General features: G+C 41.7%; 1 protein-coding gene and 2 long non-coding RNA genes across 4 annotated transcripts; 2 read left to right on the top strand and 1 right to left on the bottom strand.

Annotated features, from left to right (window-relative positions):
* Nucleotides 1-2,809: 2,809 nt before the first annotated feature.
* Nucleotides 2,810-4,133, bottom strand: LOC148426704 (uncharacterized). 2 transcript variants are annotated; one of them, XR_015865092.1, is made up of 3 exons: nt 4,061-4,116; nt 3,196-3,453; nt 2,810-3,113 (listed from the first exon to the last, which is right to left on the bottom strand). It is a non-coding gene; the product is annotated as an uncharacterized LOC148426704 (long non-coding RNA). The 2 variants fall into 2 exon arrangements; XR_015865091.1 differs by having other exon boundaries at nt 3,196-4,133.
* On the top strand, nt 3,486-14,171 carry LOC148426703 (uncharacterized). Its single transcript, XR_015865093.1, has 3 exons — nt 3,486-3,804; nt 10,037-10,093; nt 11,403-14,171. It is a non-coding gene; the product is annotated as an uncharacterized LOC148426703 (long non-coding RNA).
* A 12-nt stretch (nt 14,172-14,183) lies between these two features.
* Nucleotides 14,184-23,550, top strand: LOC148426702 (uncharacterized). The gene has a single exon (XM_088410864.1). It carries the CDS (start codon nt 14,644-14,646, stop codon nt 23,092-23,094), a length of 8,451 nt encoding a protein of 2,816 aa, XP_088266990.1. The 5' UTR covers nt 14,184-14,643; the 3' UTR covers nt 23,095-23,550.
* The last annotated feature ends 2,589 nt before the right edge of the window (nt 23,551-26,139 follow it).

Raw genomic sequence — 26,139 nt, 5'->3', positions numbered from 1 at the left:
CTTTTAAATTCTGCGTAAAGTTGAAGTGAGCGTGGCGGATGCGCAGGATGTGGAACCACTATCATTCATTACCATGGCTGCGTCGTGCAGCCTGCAGCGGACACAGCAGAAACACAGCGGAGACACAACGAAGCAGAGTGGTGTCGCAACGCAGTATGTGGAATCCCTGTATATGTTGTGAAGCTCTAAATTGGTTTTTTTTTTTGTTTGTTTGTTTTTTAAACACAAGTATGTGCTCCTCAAACTTGATTCTCGGTCATCATCGATTCCCCAAATCTGAATTGTTTCCAAAATCGGGCCAGTCCGGGTCGATGGCCTTGCACTGGCTTTGAAAACTTTCCACCCATCGGAGCGTCGATTGAGTCAACAAAATATGCCTTTCTTCCCTGCATGGAGCACAAAGAAGAGCCATGCCGTATGCTTGTGTCCAAAACTCAGGCATCATTCTGGGCCGGCGGCACCGGCCTCACTTCAGATGTTTTCGGCCTTGTTTTGCTGCTCGCCAGGCCTTGGCTCGGGGATTTTCCATCCCGTAGCCTTAATTCCCAGCTGCCTCCAGCGATACTGTAGTAAGTCGAGCACAATTTACAAAGAAAAAACTGCTATGACCACATCTTTTGCAGGTTTACCTCACTATTGTTCTTGATATTTTTCCTCCTAAGTTGGACCAGACAAAAAACATAACAATTTCATGTATTTATATTTAACAAAAGAAACAAAAAAAGGATTAAAAGGAAAAAACAGTCTCTCTGTTTCTTTCAGTTTCTCTTTCTCAGTTTCTTCTAGTATTTTTGGAGCCCCCAATGATAAGCAAGGTCACACTAACAAAAGTAGAATGTCTATGAGATGAGTATATGTACCAAATGATGAGAACTCACTCTAGCCCAGAGGTCCCCAACCACCAATCCACAACCAGTTACCGGTCCGTGGATCAACTGGTACTGGGCCGTATGGGCTCCCCCTGAAATGAGCTATTTCCATCTTATCCGAGTCTGAAAGCTCAAAAATTTGTTTCAGTCACTTGAGCGCCAACATTTCACTCACAAAAAGTTGAATGAGTACAAAACAGACATCTTTAGGAAGGGGAAAAGGCTCTGTCAAGAGACAGGTGACGAGTCTACAACTGTGAAGAAAAAGAAAGTTTTTACTGGCAATACCAGGAGTTCTAATTGAAATAAGGACTTCTTGTAGTTAGGACTTTGAGAGCTACTTAGTCTAAAAAGTATCCACAAACTGACAAGGAATGGATTCTCTTCCTTTTTTGTTACCGAAACAGATGAGCTTGCAAATGGCGGCAGCCTCAACATTATTTTCGAGACTCCCAACATCTCATCTGTGTGAAGACAGTAGAGCTAAGGGCTCCCGTTAGTGGTGAGGTCATAGTTTAGGTGCACTTTGTATCCCCGGTGGCCCACATTGAAAATCTCAAGCATTGACCAGTCCATGCTGATGAAAGGGGACCCATGCTCTAGTCAACAACCATAGCTTTGAAAAGATAGTTACCACGTGCTTCTTTTGAACTGTGTCCCTTTTCCATTCCTATTTCTATTACCTTTGATGGGACAATCGCCCCCGAAAACATCATTCCCAAGTATGTCTGAATCGTTGATTGAACGTCGCCCCTACCAAGATGGCCACCACTTAGGCACATGAGCCTGTGGTTGGCTAATGTATGCTACCAGTGACGATGGTAAATAGACTTTCACTTATAATATATAGCGCTTTTCTCTCTTTGGGACCCAAAGTGCTTCACATTAAATAGTTACACAATGTCACATACCAGAAAAAAATGGACATTTCTCTGTCTGATGACTGTGCCACTGCACCAAATGGTCAGTTGTGCCCAGTTCTGGAACTAACAGACTGACAGATTCTATACACTGGGGTGTTTTGAATGAAGCAGACAGTTTTCTGTCTGCTAAATCCAAAGTCCGTTGGTTAAGGGTCTGTTAAATTGAAATTCCACTGTATGTTGTATACATTCTCAGGCTCAAGGGTTTGATGGAGGGTATACAGGTAATGCGTTATTGAACGTCCCTATGGCACAAAATGACACTCTTGAAGCACTGTTGGGAGACCAGCGGGTATTCACAAGATTTTATAGGATGTCCGTACCACAATACAAAGCCGCCCATTTTGATCTCTGCACACACCGCATGAGACACTTGTCGGGTTTTGTCAGGAAGTTTCTCAATTCATCAGGCCCTCGATATAACTTACACTTTCATTCAACAATCCAATCCTGTTTATCTTGATGACAACCATATAAGATTAAAAGCCATTTACAATGCAGACATATTTCCAGAAATAGATTTCGGCCCTGAATTTCATCTATCCTCTTCACTATTTAGCTTGACTTTATTTTTTTTTAAATATGATAAATATAATTGCTCAAGGGAGATTTAATGCAGACTCTGCTGTATTATTTTTATTTGAACACCACACTGAGAACTACATGATACACTTGCAAATGCACATAATAGAAACCTCAAGGTTGAAACGAGCACAGGCCAGTGTTGTGCCTTATGAAGCTCTAAGCTAGCAATTGTGCGTGTATGTGTGTGTGTGTGTGGGGGGGGGGGGGGGGGCACCAGATTTGAGGGCACCATCTCAGTAGTCAAGTAGCAGACTAGCAACGGGTAGCATTTCTCTCTCTCGTGCGCTCTCCACAGCAGGACTTGAACCATGACCCCTCCCTTCCCCCACAGCTCCAAAGCCCAAGTCCTTGCAGTTGACTGAATGTAAGCCAATTCCAAAAGAGGATCCTTGCGTTTTACATTAAACCGTATCTGCTGTCCGTCACTTCATGTACACACGACAACCATTCTTACTTTATTGAGGCAATACAGGATGAGCAATAAACAAGTATCCATGCAGACACTGTGCTTTTCCATAACATGTTTTGTTTTTGTTCCTTAGTGAAAATTAAAAATCCATTTCCATATACATGTTATTTTATCATCCTTTACCTGATGATCTGCAACATCAAATAATAACTATAAGAGAAAAAAAGTCCTGATAATTCCAGATGATGAGCCATTCTCACCACTAGGGGTAGTTGCCAATGGGGACTTCTTGTTCTCAAGTCAGGCTGCGCCATTTTGTAGCGGATCCTGCTCACAAAATGGTGGTAGGCAACAGATTAACCCTTTGAGGCCCAAGGAAGGACCAGGTTCCTGAAAGGGAGCAACGCACCAGCAGTGAATCTGCAACGAACACACCAACATTGAAGTATGGAAGTGCACGAGGGGCACATGTTAATCTTGATGAGGACTTCATCCTAAGGCGTGACAGCTGTCGAGACCGCACTGCACAGCCAGGATACCAGGGAGGTAGGACCGACTGCAACAGAGCAGCACCCACGGAGGACCGGAAGCAGTCGAGGCCGATTCGCGCCATAGAGCGAAGAGGGGCGGGCTCTCCACGACTACCTGCCCCTTGTTATTGGCCCTACTAAGAACCACACACACGTTTGCGGCACTTTGTCTGAAAAATCCGCAAAGGGAAAGAAGATGGAGGATGGTCGTGTTCTAGCAGTGACACTATTATCGAGGGCGGGCGTGTAGTCGCTTTAGCCTAGCAGAGAAAGACGTCCTGTTGACTTGACGACCCCCACGCCTCTAAATTTCCCCCATACCCTACTAATGTCCTCGCTTCATTAGTCAACAGAGAAGCGCCAGTATAAAGGAAGAAGTCGATTTTTTTAGTCCGGAGGCTAATCGACACACAGTACAACAACGAAGGACAACAGTTCTGAGACGCGAGACTACGAAGGACTCGAGGACGAGACGGAGCAGCTGAACGGTAAGGACCAAACTACAAAATTCATCACTGTCGTTTAATTGGATGATATCAACACTGGATATGTTAGCATGCTAGGTTGCGCGCTAGTTAGCATTCTTAGCCGTCAACCGGAATCCAAACACGCGGCAGAGCTTGTCAAAAATAGAAAATCAATCATTTGACATGAGTCAGGTAATATCCCGCCACTCAGAGGTAAAGTGTTTTATACAGACCGCAGACCCATTTTATACCACGTTATCCAATTGTTGCACAATACCCGTTGTCCAGTTATGTAGCGGTGTGTGAGCAGCACCAGGCACTCGCACATCTTGCAAGAGGATATCCTCCTGTTTCCCTGTCATCCAAAAGCTGCATTAAATTGCTGATCATTATTTAACGTTTATTTAAATCAAAGTGACAAACGGTTGCTAAGAGACGGCCAATATTATGTATAGGAAGCACTTATGGATCGGTGGGTAAATCCTCACATGAACCGCACAGTTCATTAAACTTGATTAAAGTCATTCATTTTTATAGATTTGTATTTTACAATTATTATGGTCCAAGGTGAGCTAGAGCCAAGCCCAGAAGGATAAATTACACTCCCGGACTGGTTGTCAGTCACGAGGGATGCATTAAAATAAACATTTATGCACACATTTTCCATCAATAGATAATTTACAATAAACTTACCGTGCATGTTATCGGAATGTGGACAGAAACCAGAGTATCAAAAGAGAATTACAAGGAGAACCAGAAACATTCCTTTTGTATTTGCAAATTATATCAAGTCACTTGAATTGTGGATTTGCTCAAATGTAAAGTATATTTGCTCGAAAGCAAGAGAAATTTGGATATTCGCTAGAAAGCTAGAGTGTAGGTCTTAAATCAGAATTGAAAAACAAAATGAGCGGTTCCAAGAATTACTGATTATTTACAATGGAAGCATGTCAGTCATTTTTTAAACGATTATTTTGATAAATTTCTGGTAATGTGTTAATATACATTTAGAATATACAGGGTTCGACACTGTAATTGGTTCACTTGCAATGTGCCCATTTTTACAGTTGTGTGCTGGTAATAATTTCATCCTCTCGCATGGCGTTGGATAAGTAGTGGAGCAACAAATCTTCTTTGAGCTGGGATTGTATGAACTTGGATCCATCGATCCCTTTTCTATAGCCCCTTATCCTCACTTTGGTCGCTGGCTTGCTGGTGCCTATTCCGGCTGTCTACAAGCAGGAGGCGGGGGACACTGTGAATTGGTTGACAGCCAATTGCAGGGCACACTGAGAAATCATTCACACTCCCAATCACATCTAAGGGCACTTTGCAGTGTCCAATACACATTTCGTGCATGTTTTTAGGATGTTGAAGGAAGCCAGAGGGCCCGTAGAGAACCCACTCGGGCTCCTGGAGAATGTGCAAACTCCCCAAAGGAAGGCTGGAGAGAGGTTGAAATGAACTCGTGACTGAATGTGAGGCGGATGTGGTAATCGCCAACAAAATTAAATATGATGATTTCTATTTTATATAAAATATTTCATATATGTATTGATGTGATGGGCACTGTAACACAGGAAATGTCTTGGAAGAAGCAACAACTTAACATAATACAACAGCAATATAAAATAAACACTAAAGGCCCTCTGCTTTTATTTTGAAGTCTTTTTTTTTTGTCAGTGATGGCATAGAAGCTGACTTGATTTTCGTCCTGTGACTCCTCTTAAGAGAGTATATGTAATTTTTCGCATGCGCCTGAGGGAGCTTTAGGGGCATTAAGGTAGATGCAGCAAAACACACTCCTCCTCTGGCTGTCCGTAGCAATAACAAACGTGGTAATCTCCGGAAGAGTGCCACCCGACATGTAATATAATTTAATGTTAACTAGACCTATGATTATATTCAAAACGTACTGTTGGTTAAGAAAATATTTATTTGCATTTTTTATTTATTTATAGGAATTTATTCGTTTATAATTGAAAACAGCCCAAATCTTACATATTGTCACTTTAAAACCAGTTTTTGATGCTACCACTACCTACAGCTACCAACATCAACTAAATGCCATTAAAAAATATTCAGTCACTAAGAATGCTAGATGCAGTTGTATTCACATGCAGTTGGGCATATGTAACTCTTCCCCCAAAAAGTCTGTCTATGCAGTAAACAATAATAACTGCAAATGTTCAAATAATACACAGTAGGCTTCCTGTCACTATGTAAAAGCTGACCTTACCACTTTGACAAAACGGTCCGCATATCAAGGGATAAGGATTTGCCTAAATGATGAATACAGATTTTGTGGACTAAAGTTTTGATTTTTAGATTTGTCCAAAAATGCCCTCTTTGTGGTCTCTCTTTTCCCTGCGCCCAAAAGGTTAATATGCTAGTCTTAAAAGTGTTTGAAAATAAGGGATTACAAGACAAAGTACATCATTGCTAACATGTTTTTTTATCCAAGTAGATAGCTAGCGTGTATCCTAAATAAAATCTAAATCATAAAACTTAATTTCTTGAATGCTTTATGTAAATGCATCTAGTAACTAATAAGTCAAATACACGATAATGTAACCCAGCATAAAATCAAACAGAAGACTGATTTATATATGCGTGTGTGGTTTACAGTGTTGTCATGGTAACTTATCACACACTGATCTCCTCATCCACACAAAGTTTTAGTTAACTGCCAGTTATGGGATCTCTGTCGTATTTGATATGCATCAATTAGAGCTGTGCTCCCAATCATGTTATATGCCTGCTGTGTAATGACAATAAAGGCATTCTTTTCTAACCTATGTAATGTAAATAATGTTTTTATCACTTCTCAGTGTAGTCATTTAATGCAACATTGTAAAAATGATGACACGGCAACATATGTCAGTGTCATATTGTCTGTCTGTGGCAGGGTGACAAGTCCACATTATGCAATACAATAAGTCAAATTAATAATAAAATCTAATGATGCTGTTAATCTTAAAAATTTGAAAGAAAAAAAAAAGAAAATATTGTGATTTGTCCATCCCTGCCCCATAAATGCAAAAAGCACTTATGCTGTGCTGTGAAGAAGGGTTTGCCCCTTCCTGATTACTTTGGTTTTTGCTTAGTTGAAGTCTAAAGTCAGTTTTTTATTTTATAAATTGCCCTGAATTACCACAGTCTCAAAGGCCTTCACAAGTGAAAAACAAATCGCAAAGGACTTCACAAATACACAACAGCACCCCCTGAACAAAGCTCCCCAAGGAGCAAGGAAAAACTCAAATACCCCATCTGGAGAAAACAAAAAACATTCAGAAGGGAGCTCAACAGGGAGGAGCCCCCTTCCAGGCTCATCAGGCTGCAATAGATGAAGAGTGCTAAAATAAAACATTGTGCCACATAAAGCAATACATGTCCATTGTGACGATCATGAAGCCAGGAGACTCCATTGGGTAGGATCCTCATCAAAATCCAGCCCGGTGTGGGTCCATCCCAACAGACAACAATGGAGGTGGCCCACCTCAAAACCTGCACCAGTCAGTCAGTGCAAGTCCGTCTGGCAGCATTCAATTTGTCCATCAGCATCTAGCAACCCCTCTCCACTCCAGGAGAAGAGGACTGGAAGGATAAAGAAGAAAGCTGTAATCTGACACTTTGACCAAGTACCTGAGTAAAAATAGTTTTATATCAGCTTCTTACTCACAAAAACCAATATTAATTCCACATGGAGACAACCCAGCAATGCTTCAAATGCAGATTCTAAATGATCATTTTATTTACCAAGGGTAGGTAAAAAATGCAATCGTGTTTAACATTGTGCAATAGTAATTGCCCCCTCAACCTAACAGTGAGTTGTGCCACTTTGGCAGCAATAACAATTCAAACCCTTGCGGTAACTGGTAATAAGTCTAACACCACTGTGGAAGAGTTTTGGGGTGTTCTTCTTTGCAGAATTGTTTCAACACTGCCATAACAGGCTTTTCTAGCATGAACTGCTGAACTGGAAGTTTTCCTTCAGGATTTTCTAGTAGACCACATATTTCATTTTTCTGTCATAGCAAGTTGTCCTGCCCCAGAGGAAGCAAAGCAACCACCATGCTTTTTTGTTGGATTCATGTTCATATTATCAAATGCTATGCCATTTTTTATGCCAGCTGTAACAGACTGCACACTTTCCAAAAGCTTTTCTCTAGTGCTGCGCTATTATATCAATATATTGCGATGTAATGCACATTTTGCAATACAACGTTCAGTTTCCAATATATCCCATATTGATTTTTAATGCCTTCGTTTCGTAATCTTGTTTTTTTTTTTTTAATCACTCTTGAGTGGCTTTCGTATCATGATGTTTGTCATATTATGAATAGTGTTTCACATGTAAATCATTCTAAGCACTTCAAAAACACAGCATTAAATGTTACAGTACATTACCTTTTGAGTGAGGCGATATTCTAAAGCAAGAGTGGCAGTGAGGTGGAGTTCAAACAGCAGAAAAAGAAAACTTGTATGATTCAAAGATAATATTTCCTTCGTTTCAGGCGTTGTAGTTATAGCTCAGGCTTTGTTCTGTTCAGAGAAGCACAATATCTGACTTGTACTACTTCTCAACAGGCAGCCATATTAATGAGCAGTAGAATTTCATGTTGCGTTTATGTGACGTGGGAATTTTGGGACACGAGTTTTGCTTTATTCTATTTCATTTTGTTTCTTTTATATGCTAAGTAATTTTCATTATTAATAAAAAAAACTGCACAGAAGCTACCGTATCTCGAGGTTTCACTGTATTTCATAAATGATACCAATAGAGTTCTCCTTGGTTTTTGTCGTACTTTTTTCCACCAACGCAAGTGACGTCACAGATGCCTTTTGTTTACAGTTAAAGAGCAAAAACGGTAGGAAAAGAGGAGTACGAATTGGTGCGTTATAAGAGGCATACTCTTATTTCTGCCACATCAGTGACATCTGAAAGAGTGTTCCCAACTGCTGGGGACATTACACAGTCAAGGGCATGCTTGAAATGAAAAAAATGTGGACATGCTTTTTTTTTTTTTTTTTTTGAAAGAATGTTTAAAGTGTGCTCATAAATGTCAATGATGTGTGCGTTCTGAAAAAGGTTAAATAGAATTTGTCTATTTTAATAATTTCCTATTTTTTTCAGTCATTAATATATATGCCATAGACTTATATATTGACAAAAATTGCCCAATATATCGCAATACATCTTAGCTTTATCGCTATACACTTTTATGACCCAACAACCCGCACCAATTTTTACTCATCAGTTCACACAATGTTTTTCCATAAGTCTCGACGATCATCGTGTTTTTTTTTTTAATTTTTTATTTTTTTTTTATGTAAGATCAGACTTTGTCTTCTTTTGCGATAGCAGTGTTTTTTTTTTTTTTTTTTGCAGGGCTGCTACTAGTGTTTTTCTTAAAGGGTAGTCTTGAACACGGGCCTTAATGAGGCCTGCAGTTCTTAAGCTGTTTTTCTAGATTCTTTTGTGACCTCAAGAATCACACTCTTTTATAATCACTGTTGGTCGCCCACTCTGTCGTCACGGCCATAGCTTTTTTTCTTAAGCAAATAAATAGGCCGCTTTTATTTTCACTCACGACTGATCTCCTCGTGCTCTTTGTCCAGGTAGGCATTATGTAGAGCAGTGGTCCCCAACCCCTGGTCTGTGGACCGGTACCGGTCCGTGGATCAACTGGTACTCAGCCGCGTGGGCTGCACCCGGAATAATGTTTTTGAAGTGATTTAGTTTAACAGTTCATACGTTTGTGCTGGATCTATGTTTTTTGGCGCCGCTTCTGGCTGCTGTTGATATTACATACATAGTGAGTAGGATGATGTGGTTTTTAGAGCAGCCAGCAGCAGTTAAAAATTTTAATATTAAAGTAAGCCTTGAGTTTCTTTCTGTGTAACTCCAGCAAGATATCTTCAGGCTAAAGTTGGCTTTGGTATGAGTCCATAAATTGCTTACCTAATTTTTCTTACTAATTGAACTTGTAGGTATTTTTGGCCTAGCAGCAAACAAGTGCACACCATGTTCTAAATTACAGTACTGTATTATGCAAACAATGTTTCCTCAGATTTTATGAAATAGTTGACACAATGATCGTCATCCTTTTCAAGTCACGAATCGGGTGCATTACAACATTTTGCGCTGCCGCACCCAACATTTTATTCTTGGTTGCACCGGCACTAAAGTGCCCAAAATAAAATTTTACTGTGACACAATAGTAATATTGGCATTTTCTTCTATTTACAGGGAGCTATAATTCATTGATTGTCCTGATTGAAACCTACAAATACTTGGCCACATCAGGTATGTTATCTATAATGAATGTTGTATCTACAAATGACATAGCCTATATACAAATGACAAAGTGGTGCATTACTATTCAAAATACAGACCCTAATGTGGGGATGCCCAATGCATAGGCCGCGGTTGGCCGGTCATCCACCTTGCTATATAGTTGCCCGCATAACATAAAAAATAAAATAAAATAAAAAACAGCCAAAAACAAATAATCAAACAAGAAAAAAATAACTTCTATTGAAGAAAAAGAATCTCAGTCATTGCTCGATTTCTTTTTTTTTTTTTTTTTTCCCCCCCGCTCGATTTGACAGTTTGACACACAGATGTGCATTTTCATATCGGCTGTATACTTACTTACAATAATTAATTTACAGTGGTAATTCAAGCTGGCCAACCAGGAAGTGAACGTGAGAACGTGATTGGCTAAGGCACCCAAAGTGTATGAGTCACAGAGAATGAGTATATATACAAGTTTAATATATAATATAATATAATATAATATAATATAACTTCCACTGCAGTCTGCAATTCCCTTGTGTGAAATTGAAACTGTCTTGTGTGTGATTATGAAAAAAATAAGGATTGGCTACTTTTTTTCAGGCACTTTGATATACTTGAGGATTTTTCTGCTTAGACAAACCTTTAACCTGTATAAATGCTGTTAAAATTTAAAAAATTGTTGAAAGATAGTTCATTGCTTTTTCCTTTTGTCAATGTTAAAAAGGGTACTGTTTTAGGAATACATATCAATGTTTATAGATAATCATTTACGGTCGGTGTGGCAAGTGGGGGGCATGAAATGTTTTCTCTTTTCTGGGGGGGGCTTAGCAAAATATAATTGAGAAGCACTGGTCTAAAGCGACGTTTCAGTATCGAGCTTGGATGTTACCCGGCGTAAAAAGCAGGGTTCCAAACGCCATACGACACAATGCATAATACACATTAGTGTTGTATGTTCTTGTCCGCTTGCAATAACAGACGGAGCTTGTATGTGTGTGTGTGTGTGTGTGTGTGTGTGTGTGTGTGTGTGTGTGTGTGTGTGTGTGTGTAGTGGAAATAGTGAATTGAAAAGGACAGAATCATTTTACTTTTAATTCATACACGTAGTAGTTGGATGATTAAATTGATCATTTCTTAAAATGTAATTTTCTACTATGTCTATATTTCCGTTAAAATTTGACTTTTCAATCAGAAAAAAATCATCTACAGCATTCACTAAGGGGCCGTATTCTTGGAGCCCTGTTGTTTCCTTTTGAATAGTTGCCTGGATGCGCAGTTTTCCACAGTACTCTTTATTCTTTGTGTATAACCTCAGGATGCTGGACTTAGGATGGAACCATCAGTCCATTGTAAGGAGATTGATATCAGTGGTTTGCATCTCTTCACGTGACCTGGATCTTATATTTGCTGTTCCGGATCGCCCTCACCCTTCTTAGGTATTTGGCCATGCCCTCCAAGCTACCTCCTTTTGTTCGCTATTTGCCTGTAAAATGCCAAGGTATTTGTAGTTGTCTTTCACATCCGCTACGTTGCCTTCAGGTTTTTAAGTCCCTTCGGTTGTAATATCTTCCCTCACCTAGATATCATTTGTCCAGACTCAATCTAGTCCGAATGAAATTCCAACCTCATTGTTATATATCCTTGTGAGTTGAATCCAGGAATCTATATCACATTCATTATTAGCTTACAGCTTGATGTCATCTATGTACAGGAGGTGGCTCATCATTGTTCCAATTTTGAACCCTTACCCTAAGCCGCTCTTATTTGTGATCTGACATAGTGGGTTCAGGTCATGTTATGGGAGGGAGTTCTCATATTTCTGGATTCAAAGGGATTATGGACTTGAAAATGTAGAAGATTAGCTTGCTGCATCTTCAAAAAACAATTAGCTTTGAATTGGAGAAGAAAGACACATGTCTCGCCTTTGTCTCCTTGCATCATTATTTACTGCATTTCCACAATTGGTGACCCCAATGTGGTCAACATTCCGAATGCTATTATTTATTCTGTATATCCTTGCCCCAATGACAGTGTTACCTGTATTTTTAAAAGCACAAGCGCAATATAAATCTAAAGCGTTGACCGGTCCATGGTGATAAAAAGGTTGGGGATTTATGCCATTTCAACAATGCGATGATCCACTGATCCCTTGTTCCACATATTCAGGACCTCTCCACCCACCAGGTGTCACCAGGTGTCTTTCATGACCTTATGGATTCTCTGCTTTGTGGCATACCGTTCTTGTTCGTCTTCTTGAATTATATCTTGGCGATCAGCGCAAATGCAGATGACTGCCAGACTTCGTTGACGTTAGAGTAACTCAGCGAGCATAGCCTAATTTTTAAGTCAACCAAGTGCTAGTTCATCTTATCATTAATTAGATTTCTCAGGCACCACAGCGTCCAGTCCCCCTTCATGGTAGGAAGGATACAGTTGCCAGTTTTCCACATCCCTCAACTGTGAAATCCCTGCAGCAATTCTTAGGCATGAACTTCTGCAACAGGTTAAAATGTTACCTCTGGAGGTCCCAAATAGAGTTCTTGATAAGTAATTGCAATTTTTGTGTCTAGTCCTGTATTTGCCAAAACAATTAGCCCGAAATCACCCTAGTTAGTTTAATGGGCTGTGCCATTTGGGGAATGCATGTGACATCTAGTCGTTGACTGAGCCATCTATTGCACCCTCCACTTGCTGTCAGTTATATGCCTGATCAAGTTGTCATGACTAAAATGGATTATTCTGTCAAAAGTTAAGAAGAAACTGGTCAACATTCGAGCCAATAAGGACCTCTAATTCAGAATCTGGCAATGAAAATGGAAAGACTAATTGGTCAGATGAAGAAAATGCTGCATTGCAGTGGCAAAACAGCTAGGCGAAGATTAATGCTACTGCTCCTTCAGCTTGACGGAATTCACTACCGCTAGTGTCCACCAGTGTGTTTGGGGTTTATTGCCGCAAAAACAGCCACTGACCACCTTACGAGCACAACTCTGATCAGTCACCTTGACAATGGGGGCATGATCCTCTCTGACTCGGTGCCCCAACTCCCCCAGCACGTTGAAGAAGTTCTGCCAAATGTGGGAGTTGACACTCATTCTGAGAGAGGACTCTGCCAGATATTCCCAGCAGACCATCAATATATTGGGTCTGCCAGGTCTTAACCCCCCGCCCCAGGTCAGAGCCAACATACCGCCACTGGGGAACAGTTATTTTTCACCCCTCTGTCCTCCCAAGTTTCCAAAACATGACACCAAACAAGACACACTAATGTTTGAACATGGTTTTTGTCATGGACAATCAATGACGAGATCAGAAGTCCAGTAACAAAACACCAATCTGGTTCAGATTGCGACAGGGGTTCCTAGCAATCACGCAAGTCTTACTGTCATTGCACATGTGACCAAAAAGGGTGGGTACGCTGAATTGTTATTTAGTGCAATTGGAAGTGAGTACAACTCTTTTTGAGAGGACTGTTACCAGATGCCAAGGTCTGTGTCGTGGCAAGTCCGACTATATCTAGTCGTCTCTTTTATGTCTGGCACACCAGCTCAGGTTTATTCCCTGCCAGAGAGATCAATCAAATTTTATTTGTATAGCCCTGAATCACCTAAGTCTCAAAGGGCTTCACAGATGAAAAGAGGTCATGTTGAGACTTCTTTCGAAAAAAGAAGTCATACAGACATCTTTTCAGTGTAAGGTACAGCATCCCCTGTCAAACCTCCCAGAAGGGGAAGGTAAAACTCAAAAACCCCAATTTGGGGGAAAATCAGAAATCTTCAGAAGGGACCACAGGTGGGAGGAGTCCCCTTCCAGGCCCACAGATTGAAGTGGATGCTGCATGTACATAATACAGACAAGTAGATACACATGACAGACAAATACAGGTAAACAATATAGATTACAGAAAACATACTGTGGTATATAGTGCAATGATGACTTGACAGCAGGCAAAGCCATCGGGCAGGAACCTTCCCACAGTCCAACCAAGTGGACCGCAGACGGTCGATCTCTTAACCCTCGATGGTCGACCAGCGCAGTGCCAAATGGGGGCGGTCAAGTCAACCATCACCATCTAGAGAGGCATACAGCCCCAACAACTTACAGTGGCTCCTAGGATCATTGGGACACACAAACCTTCCCATAATGGTAAGGTGATGGCTCATGAAAGGGCCAAATACCAAAGGAGTGTAAGTCATCTTCTGACTGAAGAAAGCTGTGAAAAATTGTATGAAGAACTAATCTCATCATTCTGCCATTTAGCAAGTATTAATTCTTACAGTAATGTGATTGACCTAGAAGAGGAATAATTTTTATTCAGGTTTCATGTCACAAAATGGGTCTGAGGCCTTTGTCTTATATATACTGTAGTGTAGAGGTGCCCAAGTGCAGATCTCAAGAGCCGTTATTAGCCTGTTTTTGATGTAACCCTGCTCTAAAACACCTGATTAATATGATCAGGATTGTTGCCAGGCCTCTGCATCACTTGCTGATGAGCTGATCATTTGAATCGGGTGTCTTGGAACAGGTTCTATCAGGTGAGTAATCACAGTGCAGCGATGGGTATTGATTCCTTTTTTTTTTATGCCCCCCCCTTCCAAGGTAACGTTTCCAGAAAAGCCATCCCTAGCCTTTCAACACTCAAGGGAAGGTGGGAATTATTATTGATGTTTGTTGTTATCTTGTATTCTATTTTTATAATGTCATGCTTTTGCTTTTTAGGGAGATTTCACGCAATTGCAGTACCCTACAAAATAATGGCTCATGAATGGGACTCATATTTTCAAACGGTCTCACCCCTGTCATCAGACCCAAAGACGTTGAGGACACCAGAGCCAGAAGGAAGTCTTGTCCAACATTTGGAGACCTTTGTGGGACAACATGAGTTCTCTAACTCCACAGCTTCACACGCTGCAACAGACTCAACATTTGATACAAACTATTACTCAACCTCCAGTATTGGAAATTCCACTTCTGATTGTGCTTACCAAAGCTTCTATAGAGAAACACCCTGGCAACCTGATGAAGAACTCGTGCTAAAGGATACTTCGTTGAAAGGTGAAGACGCTGACGTTAAAGATTTGGCCATGAATGGATTGTCTTCATCTAGACCCTTGCCTGCATCCTATTCAGATGATTTGCAAGGACTTAAACAAAACTGTGAACTTTTAGCTTCATCCCTTCTTGAGGATTATTCAGATGTAAGTAGTTGCTCCAACCCAGATGTAAATGAAACCATGTCTTCTTGTAAATTTGTTACTATTCCAACTCAGCAGCCCAAAAGTGATTCTACGACAAAACGAAGTCCATCAGAATGGCTTTTCACCCCCTCTGAAAATGTGACATTTTCAAATGAGATGAAATCAATTTGCCCAAATTCTCCAAAACTAATAGGTGAAGACAATACAGCTGAATGTCTACAAGAGACACACAAAGGTTTAGTAAAACCTGATAGTTTTAACTCTACACACAATCATCCTTTTGCAGTAATTCCGCCTATTGAGAACAGGACAATTGAGGACTGTAATGAAAAAGAGGGAGTTCTAAGTCATGCGCAAAAGAGAAATGTGGATCTAATTGAGGGATACTACTCGGACATCTCTCTAAGTGACAGTGAAAATGTGACTAGCATGGAGAACTATCCAGATCATATGAAGGAGCATTGGACTGTAACCCCTGAATGTATAAAAACTTCAATTGCAGAGATGAAAGACAATGAACTGGAGAAAGGAAATGAGGAACTAAAGGAATTATGCCCACTGGAAAATGAAGTCAATGACACCCCTAATGCCATTGGACAGCAAAAAACAAATCCGACATTTGGTGAGGAGGTTTGCAGTACTGTCCATCAAAGTCAAGAAAAAGAATCAGACTCCTTGGGAGAGGAAACATTAACTGCGCCAATTCAAACAAATGTTGCGTACTCTGATTGTGTTCATGATGAAAGCATGATAACAGACAAACCACAGTCAGATACGGAGAACAATTGTCAAGACGACCCACTGTCAAACACAGAGATCGCATGTCAGGACAATGAAATTAATTCCGACAGCTCTCACGTTTTGAATTCTCCGGATTCGGATTCCATTAAGTCCATTTGTGAATTGTTGAAATGTATAAATATGCCGGAGACCCGCCCCCATGTTATTGGTGCCTTATCAGAAAATCAGCCTTCTCAAGATGGGGTTTTGGACAACGTTTGTAGCCCTGTTCCAGTGAGTGATGGTCATTTGAATGATGCCAATAGCAAGCTGTGTTTATATAGCAATTCAGATTCCTCTCTAAATCCAAATGCCCCAAAAACAGACGCCGATTTGGTTCATGACGATTTAGGGGACTGCAAAAGCAATCCAGTTGTTGATATTATCCCAGACTTGCCACAACAACCCTTGTCAAGTGTAGACACAAATATTAATGACAAAAAGGAATTAATCTGTCTCCAAGAGAAGAATCAGACATCTTGTACAGATTCAGAAAGCTCTGGTGTGGCTATTCACGCTGCTATTGTGGATGTGCATGGTGAGAACACAAACAGCATTTCAAATGATATAAAATCCTCATCACAGAAGAGCCACTTAAGCGATGAGTGCTATTCCAACAAGGATGAAGATTCTGGGGAAAGCACGGCACATACAGAAAAGTCACTTACAGTATCCACAGAACAAGAACATGTAAGGGCATCAGTCGAAGGAATACATACTTGTGAGGAAGAAATGTTGATGCCTGCTGAGATGTACGAGGAGCCATCTGTTACCAAACACTCAAGTGACACTGAATCAGTGAAACTTGCAGTAAAGTGTATTGGCCAGTTAAATGGCAACACCACGGATGAGACAGAAGAACGAAATGAATCTCTGATATCATCTTTGCACATGAGGAAGCGTCTACAGCCTGTTGTGATTATAAACAAAATGCAGCCCGCACTAAGTAATTTATACCAGTGTGCAGTTTGCCAGCAAACAACCCACAGTGCGGATCAGATAATTGAACACCATCACTGTCAACATTCGGACCAGCTCTTCCAATTTTGCAAGACGTCCAATCAATACCTAATGAGTATTGAACAGACAAACAAGAATGTGGGCCACAAAGCTGAAAATCCTCACCTTGGCTCAGATTTGTCTCATCAAAAAAGAAACCCTCGTCATTGCAACATCTGCAATCAGGAATTTTCAAAATTATCACAGTATGTGAAGCACATGCGTGGTCATACTGGTGAAACACCTTACAAGTGTGATGGATGTGGCTCGTTTTTTGCACAGAGTTGCTCCTTAAATAGACACAAGAACAAACCTGGTACATGTAGGAGTTTCAAACCGGGAAATCCCGTCGCAAAATCTACTGACATTGAAGTTATCAAACTTGGTCCACATAAAACTACAACCCCATCATCACCACAAAAAGTTACAGATAGGACACTGCTTGAGAATGTGCCTCAGTGTTATGTGAATGTGTTTGATATCTGCAAAACAAACGTCTGTCTCTACTGTGGAAAACAATACCCAAGTCCCAAAAAAGTCAAGAAGCATGTTTACAGAGTGCACAAAGGAAGCCCTCAAGGTGTTTGGCAAAATGATACTACCATGAAAATATGTAGAAGAAAGAAGAAGCTTTGTAACATACAAACTGAAAAAAATGAAAATGTTGAAAATGAGCCAAAGCGTAAACATAAATGTCCTCTCTGTCCACGTGTTTTTATGCACTCCTACAACAGAGCTAGACATTTACGTGATTGTGTCAGACAGGCTCTAAGCGTTAACAGGGGAAAGGTTGGTGACAGATTCAGCTGTCCACTGTGCCACGCAACATTTACTCAGTCACAGAATAGATACAGGCATATTCACACCAGCTGCTTCAAAAAGACTCTTAATCGATTAAAAGGGAGTGTAGAATCAAAGCAAAGGGTCGAACTTGAAATTAGGAAAGACTTGAATACAAAAGAAGAGACAAAATTGGCCACGGAAAGCCGTCAGACGGAAACCAATTTGATGACTTCAAAAACTGAACAGTCTCACGAATGTGGTGTCTCGCCGACAGCTTTACAGCAAGATACTGGTCTCTCCAAACATGGAATGAAAGATGAGACTAAAACCACTGGCAAAATGATCAACCCTTCAGTTTTGTCCCCCAAGTCAAAGATAGCTGGTTCAAAGACAACAAGGACTGAGGAGATTGAGAACATTGAGAAATCCGATGAGAAGACCAGTGGTTCCCTGAGCTGTCGGTATTGTGAAAAAGACTGCGACACAGACGAGTTGTTAAAGAAACATGAGAGGTGTCACAGAGGTGAACGGCCATACCGCTGTCTCAAATGTGGAAGAGGATTCAAGAAGAGAGTCTACCTTCTGAGTCACAAAGTCGTCCACCAGAGTGTCCAGTGCTCACTTTGCCAAAAGATCGTTCCAAATGCCAGAAATCTTGTCCAGCATGCTAAATTGTATCATAAAGGAAAAAAGTTTCCATGCACCTTCTGTCAACAACAATTCTCAAGTCCTACAGAGCTCCTTCGACATCTGAAATCACATCAAAGGGAAAGGAAAGCAACTTCTTTAAATGGTGAACCATTGACGTCCCAGAAGGTCAAAAAGGAGCCATGTGATTCAGAAGTGCAACAGTGCTCTCTTTGCAAAGAAGTTTTTGACGATGCCCTCTTATTTAGAAGACATTGTCTCACACACATATCTTCATCTCATTGTCCATTTTGCAATCGAAAGTTCAAAGCCCGCCGTTACTTGTTATCTCACATGTACAAACATACAGGAGAGAGACCTTATTCTTGCCCTCATTGTGCAAAATGTTTTTCTCAAAAACCGAGCCTGGAAACTCACAAGGCAAGTTGTTTGCCGACTCAACAGCAAGAGCATTCCGGACCCGAACGGCAAACCCTCATGGAAAGTGGTGTGCCAACTCAACAAGAGCATGCCCCAGCCAAATTGCACAAGTGTTCAATTTGTCCCCGAACATTTAAAAAGAAAAGACACTGGATTGGACACGACAATGGCCACAAGTTCAATACTTTGCGAGTCTGCACCGATTGTGGGATGTACTTCAGCCATAATAAATTCGGCCCACATAAGAGGTCATGTGGTGAAATGTCACAACCCGACAAAGTCTTATCTTCTAATAGCGACACCAGTCAAAACATTTCACAGGAAAGGCAGAGTATTACGAAAACCCCATCTAATTCCAGTGTGTCACGTCGGCTTCCATTTAAGTGTCCTAGCTGTGCAAAGAGTTTCCGGTTCCAATCATTACTCACTAAGCACAGTGTTTCACACGCCAGTGCACAAGGATATGCATGTGTACATTGTGATGAACGATTTACATCCAAAGCATTGCAAGTGCTGCATGAGGAGCAGTGTAACATTTCCAAGAAAGAGGAGTCAAAAAATTCCCCTGAAGCTTCCCTCGAAATGAAAAACATACCTGCTGTCAAGGAAGAAGCACAGATAACCCCAGACAAAACTGATAATGAGCATAAATGCAAATTCTGCACAAAGACATTTGTGAAGCCACAAAGCCTGCGGCGTCATATTTTGACTCATAATGAAGTGAATCCATATCGCTGCAAGACCTGTGGAAGCTGCTTTTCAAGGTACGATTATCTTAAGGTGCACCATGCTCATTGCAAAGGAAAACATTTGCAATTGCGGATCTGCATTCCCAAAATTAGTTTGGATAAAGTTGGGATGGGCTGGCAAAACAAGTTTGACGGTGACCAGATGGAACAGCAGCAGGGATTAGACTGTAAAATTTGTTCCAAGAGCTTCCCATCTCGGTCTGGACTGTCCCGCCATGTCACACTGTTCCATACCGTCAAAATGTTCAGGTGCCCTCGTTGTGATTCAGGTTTTACGCATGAAAAATCTCTGACCTACCACAGGAAACACCAAAGATGCAAGAAAATCCTCCGAAAACCAGATTCTACTCCATCAGAGGCTAATCCGTCATCAGAAAATAATAGCAAGCCAGTGAGTGAGGTAAAGCCTACCAAGAATCTCAAACTTCCAAACCTAATCCACAAATATACTTGTGGTTACTGCCCCCGTCATTTTGCAAACAAATGGCGGTTAGAAGTTCACGTCCGTGTGCACACAGGAGAGAAACCATTTGCTTGCGATTGTGGCCTGCGATTCATCAGAAACGACTACTTAAAACGTCATCGTTTAAAGTGCACTGTCAAACTTTGTAAAATATGTGGTGTAGCATTCCCACAAAAAGAACTGACGGATCACCACATGACTTGTACTTCAACACCATCCCAGTCAACGAAGCGTGAACAAACATTTCAAAGTTCAACAAAAGGCTTTTCTTGTGCATACTGTTCTTTACGTTTTTCATTATTTTCGCAGCTTCAGGAACACTTTTTAAATGCACACAAACTGGAAACGGCAGATCCACCGATATCTGCTGCTCCTCTTCAACAACATCTTTCCAAAATACCAACCGTTAAAGACGATAGATCTGACAAACAGCCGAGCGAAGGTACTAATTTGACATGTAAACTTGATACCGCGCTTGTTGGTCATGTTGCTGAATCACTAGTTTGCCCGGTCTGCAATCTGTCGTTTGAAAATAAAGCTGGACTAATGGGCCATTCTCGCGTGCATGCAAAAGAGACTCCTTACAAATGCAAAAAATGCAAGAGAGGCTTTTGGAATAAAAATCTACTCCGCAACCACAACAGGAAATGCAGGTTTGGAAATACCACTGCAAAGGAAACAGCACAGAAGCTGGAACCACCTTTAAAAGCAGACCTTAATCTGACGCTGCCTGACTCCGTTCTCGTGTTCAAAGATGTGTCACAAATGGACTCTGGAGTTGTGCAGAGAAGTCTTTCGTGCGAAGATGATTTAAAGGAGTCTTCAGAAAAGCCTGGCGAAGATAATGTGCAAATCATTGCAAACAAAACCAAAGTGGTTCAGTACCAATGTTCTGAGTGTGATTTGAGCTTTACTGATGGCTTGATGCTCATCAGTCACCTTGAAGAACACGGAAGAGAGGAGCAAGCGAACAAACGCATTACCTGTAAAAAATGCAATCGCGCTTTTTCCAGTGAAGCATTGCTTGAAAAACACATGAGAGGTCATGGTTTAAGTAAAAAATTCTCTTGCTCATTGTGTTTCAAGTCCTTTTACACGTCATCAGATTTGAAAGTCCACAAATCATACCATGACTCAAACAGGCCGTTTTCTTGCAAACTGTGTAGTTACAAGTTTTGGTCCAAGCAATCTCTTGGCTCTCATTACGCTGAAGATCATCCTGACCATTCATTTGCTTGCCGTTTCTGTGTAAAGACCTATGCCACCAAAAAGTCTCTCCAAAGACACTACAGAAAATGGCATCTAAGAGAGCAGAAGAACCCCGGAAGTGAGTCTGCGCCCCAACCTGTTGTGGCTAGTAGAAGTGGTGAGGATGAAAGCAGTAATAGCGAGGACAGTGACTCAGACTCCGCTCCTTACTTCCCATGCCACGTATGTGGAAAGACATTCACAACGTCAGAGAAGCTCGAAGACCATCAAAAATGCCATCTCGGTGAAAAACCTCACGAATGTGCGGTATGTGGTAAATGTTTTTTCCAGGCCGCCCAGTTGGAGCAGCACAAACGTATGCACAAATCTGAATTGCAGTGTCAGGTGTGTGGAAGAGGTTTCGTGTCCCTCTTTGCCCTGCGAAAACACAAACATACTCATGGCAAGAGTCGTCCTCATCGTTGCTCCAGATGTCAGCTCAGCTTCTCAGGAGCCTCCCAACTAGCAGAACACATGACCACGCATAGGGAAGAAAACTTTCCGTGTGACATCTGCAATCGAGTTTTCCCCTCCAAGAGTGATCGAGCCGAGCACAGAAAAGAACACACAAGTTCCGGTGAACGCCTCTCGCCGTTGCCTGAGAAGTCATCTTCTCTCTCTGAAAGCCACGCAGAAAACCTGAGAAAACTGAAGTACCGTTGTGGTTCATGTCTCGAGCGCTTCAAAGACCCAGAGGAGCTCTCGGCGCATGGCTGCAAGGTATCCAAGGAGCGGCCCTATTCTTGTTCTGATTGCGATAAACATTTTCTGCACTCATCCCATCTGAAACAGCACCGAGTCATCCATCAAAAGTCAAAGACCGATGAGGATTATTCTTGTAAGCGTTGTAATACAACTTACTCCTCCGTTGAGCACTTCCTCAGCCATCTGAAGACCCACGAAAATGAGCTTACTGCACCTGGAAATACTGTTGATGGTTATACATGTCCAGTTTGCAACCAGTGTTTTGTTAAGGCCGCCGAGTTAATTTCCCATTTTCCTGTTCATTCTACAAACACGCTGAAATGCAAAATGTGCAAAATTACCTTTTCCTCCAAAAATCAGATTGAAGAACATGAGAAGAGGTACCATACATCTGTTACGGGATTTGAATGCAAGGGGTGTGGCAAGAAGTTTTTGGGAACTGACTCTTTCAACCAGCACTCCTGTTCCCATAAACCGCAGGAATCGATCGTGACTCCAAACAAGTCGGTCGCGCAAATTAATCGTCAAGATGCTGGGGAGGAGGAAGAAATTGATGTCATTGGAGAGGAATTGTATGACTGCGGCACTTGCTCAATGCAATTCTCCTCAAAAAGTACTCTCTTGGAGCATCAAAATAAGGTGCACTTAATTGATAAACCGTTCAAATGCCAGTCTTGTACAAGATCCTTTTCCTCCAGACATTCCCTTCGCAAGCATGAAATGGGGGTGCACGTCAACCGTTCTCCACCAGCTCCACAAAGCAAGTTGAAATGTCCCCAGTGCTCGTCTAAATTTGACACGGCCCGAGAACTTTCGTCGCACATGAGATCGCATGCCGAAAAAGAAGTTGGACAGCACCGCTGTGATATGTGCTACAAGTCATTTGCTCACGCTTCTCAGCTTTTGCGGCATCAAGAAAGCCATGTTGGCCAAATTGTGTATGAATGCACCGAATGTGACAAGGCCTTTGCTTTCCCACACCTGCTGGAGGAACATCAGAAGACGCATGCATAGCTTTCAAAATAATGGCCGAGGGAAACTCTCTCCCTACTAGTCCTGCAAGAGCTTACTCATATCTGGCTGGGGTCCCCCCTCAAAAATAGAAACCTGTTTGTGTCGGTCCCGTCTCGGTCTTGTAAATATAAATTCTATTATTGGAGTTCATGATGAAAACATGCACAAAATGTTCTTCGCTGTTTATATAATGTACATTGACTATTTCATTTTGATTTGTAAAGTTGTATACTCAAATGTCTCGTACAGGGGTTCAATATTTTGACGTTTTAAGCTTCATTTTCAAGGACTTGAAAGTTGTTTTTAGTCAGTTATTTTCATGACTACAAGCGCTTCATATGCCTGTTTATGGTTTTGTAGATATTTTTGTGATTTTTAGTTTGTTTAAAGTTGAATAAAAATGTACATTGATTTGACAAATGTTTCGACTGAATTAAATGGTCTGACCCGAACATGTTCTTTCATTTATGTAATTTACTGAACCAATTTAAAAATGTGGCTTTTCCATGAGAATGTTTGCCTCATTTCAGCCAATAATTGACATTGGAAAATGTCGGTTGCCACTTCATATTTTGTCATTTTAGTCAAAGATTGCAATAAGGCTGGTCAAGTATCATCTAGCATAAGCGAACACAAACACATTGTTATCCCACCTTGGCACCAGGACGCACTCCGCTCCAGATTATGGTTTTGTCATTAAATGTTCGACCGCTTGCTCGCTCAGGTGAAGAGAGGCGAAGCTGCCAACTGATCACCATCTGGTGGTGTGTTGGCTTCACTGTTGGGGGAAAATTTTGGCCCGACCTGGCACACCCTAATATGCGTTCTGAGGGTTTGCCAGGAGAGTAGCAGAATCTCCTGCAGGGAATCAACTCTCAGTCCAGGAACTCAAGAGTTCCTGGTCTGAAATTCCTTATTGACGGACCACAAATTTACGTTCAGACTGGGGGACAGTGGACGGGGTACCTTATTCCAATTGTACTGATGATGTGCACTCCCCCTCCTGTCACTAAAAAGGGGAATGACAAGCAGGATTATGAACTAAAGAAGCTACTACACACTGCATGAGAATGGAGCCTAATTAGCTTCTTCTTTGTTTGCTGCTCTGTTAGCTTGATTCTAATAAATTCATATCGCTTTTATTCGAGCTGTGCAATCTAGAAACTTGAGATGGGGAAGAAGGAAGCTTCTCGGATACCCGAAGGGCGAAGCCATGAGGTCTAATTCTGCTGTCTTCCTACTAAATAGCACAACATGACAGGACCAATGTGTAGTCAAGTCTCCCCTTTATTTTTCCCCCCTTTCCGTCACTTTCGCTTAACCGCACCGCTCCCTCTTTCTTGCACACGTCACTGAAATGTGTTAACTAAGAACACATCCATTCAAAGTGGAAAACAAATGTAAATAAATTAAAACACCATACGTATTAAATAACATGTTACACAATCTTATCAACAAAACTACGGGTCGCTGGCGGTGCGAGCACTTTCCCACTTCCAACAAGCGCTTTATGACGGGAAGCCTGCTAAAAGTATGCGGTGAAAAGGACCGTCTGCACTACAGCGATCGGTAGGTGTGGGTCTGTGTTCTTTTCGGGAGCTTGTCAGAGGACATGAAAACACACGGCTAAGGCGGGCGCCGGCAGGCCCACATAGAAAGCAGTTTTCGTGTCTCCCCGCATCTGCTTTGAGATGCAGATCTTTCAGGAAAGTGCATCCTGTGGACTGGGCTCCAGTTGTGGTGGGTTTTCTGATCCCTGACATAAGTCTGCCTTAGTCGGAGGTGGACTCGCTACACCTTCTTTGTGATGCGTGTGTTTCGTGATCCAAAGCAAGTTTGCTTCAACAACATGAAGTAGGAACGGCAAAGTCTAAAGTGCATTGTCAAACTTTGTAAAATGCGACGGACGCGTTTGGCGGGCATTTGGTGCTTTTGGCGTGCGTTTCAGCGTCTCAACATGAATCCGGCAAAAGAGCTATAAAAAGGATTCACAGACTGAGCACCAAATGTAGCGGATTTCTGATCCAGATCGCTGGGACATAAATTTACTTCAGTTGGTGTTCTGTCCGTGTGGGTTTAATTTTGTTCTTTTTTCCGTCAATACGCACTAGAGTCTGTTCCAGAGCGCCCATCCGCCTATCATCTTTCTCTCTTTCCGTTATTTCAAAATATTGAACTGGCCACAGTGAAAACAAAGCGTAATGGCGGCTGCTGATACCGAAAGAACACACCCCCAAGTTCAACCAACCAATCGTGTTAGTTAGCACACGTTAACACAGCACACCCCCCCTCGAGCTACCCGGGTACAGAGGCAGCGACTATAGTCGCAACTAGGCGCTCAGAAGGTTCCGAGTACAGGCTTAGAGGAACCCTACCTACCCGGTGTGAACGGAAAGGGGAACTTACGCTACCAGAGTACAGTGGAAGTGTGTGAAAGGGGATATTGTTAAGGTGGCTGACAAGAACTGTGATTGTAAGGTTAGTGGCTTTTTGGTGGCTATTTCCAATGTTGGGCTGAATATTGGTTAACATCAGCAATAAGGAATGCCAACAAGCTGAAAAAAGGGTCATATTGGGCCCATTTGGCTGATGGGATTTTGGAGGCAGCTAATGAGCACTAGATGGCCATGGAGAACGAAGCTTCGGTAGTTGCAGAGGCAAAAACGTGCACTTGAAGGATTCGGTGCGACCATGGATCTTGATTTGACAGCTTTGAAGAAGTTCTGGGACACGATACGGCCTGAAAAGAGGACAAAGCAGTGCACCATTAACACTATTGTGGAAATGGGGTCCACCTCTACTCAGAAAGTTGTAATTCGGTGATGAGGAGAATTCAAAAACGCAGTACCACCAACTCGCCTTCCTTTGAGAAATGAGAGTGGGGATTTTTAGGTGGGCTCAGATTTCTGGGGTTGAAGTCACGGACATGATTAAAAAGGTTCTCGGTGGCAAGGCCCAGGAGTGGATGAAATCCTCACAGACTTTCTGAAGACACTAGATGGTGTGAGGCTGGTCTGGTTGACACACCTGCCCAACATGAGATGG

The sequence above is a fragment of the Hippichthys cyanospilos genome, chromosome 3, assembly GCF_059441005.1.
Source record: "Hippichthys cyanospilos isolate Australia breed blue-spotted pipefish chromosome 3, RoL_Hcya_1.0, whole genome shotgun sequence".
Lineage (NCBI taxonomy): Eukaryota > Metazoa > Chordata > Actinopteri > Syngnathiformes > Syngnathidae > Hippichthys > Hippichthys cyanospilos.
The sequence above is the reverse complement of the archived record's forward strand: the minus strand, read 5'-3'. Positions and strand labels throughout refer to the sequence as shown.

What these genes read in the sequence shown, in the direction of transcription:
- LOC148426702 (XM_088410864.1), top strand. Translation starts at nt 14,644, where the DNA reads ATGGGTATTGATTCCTTTTTTTTTTATGCCCCCCCCTTCCAAGGTAAC.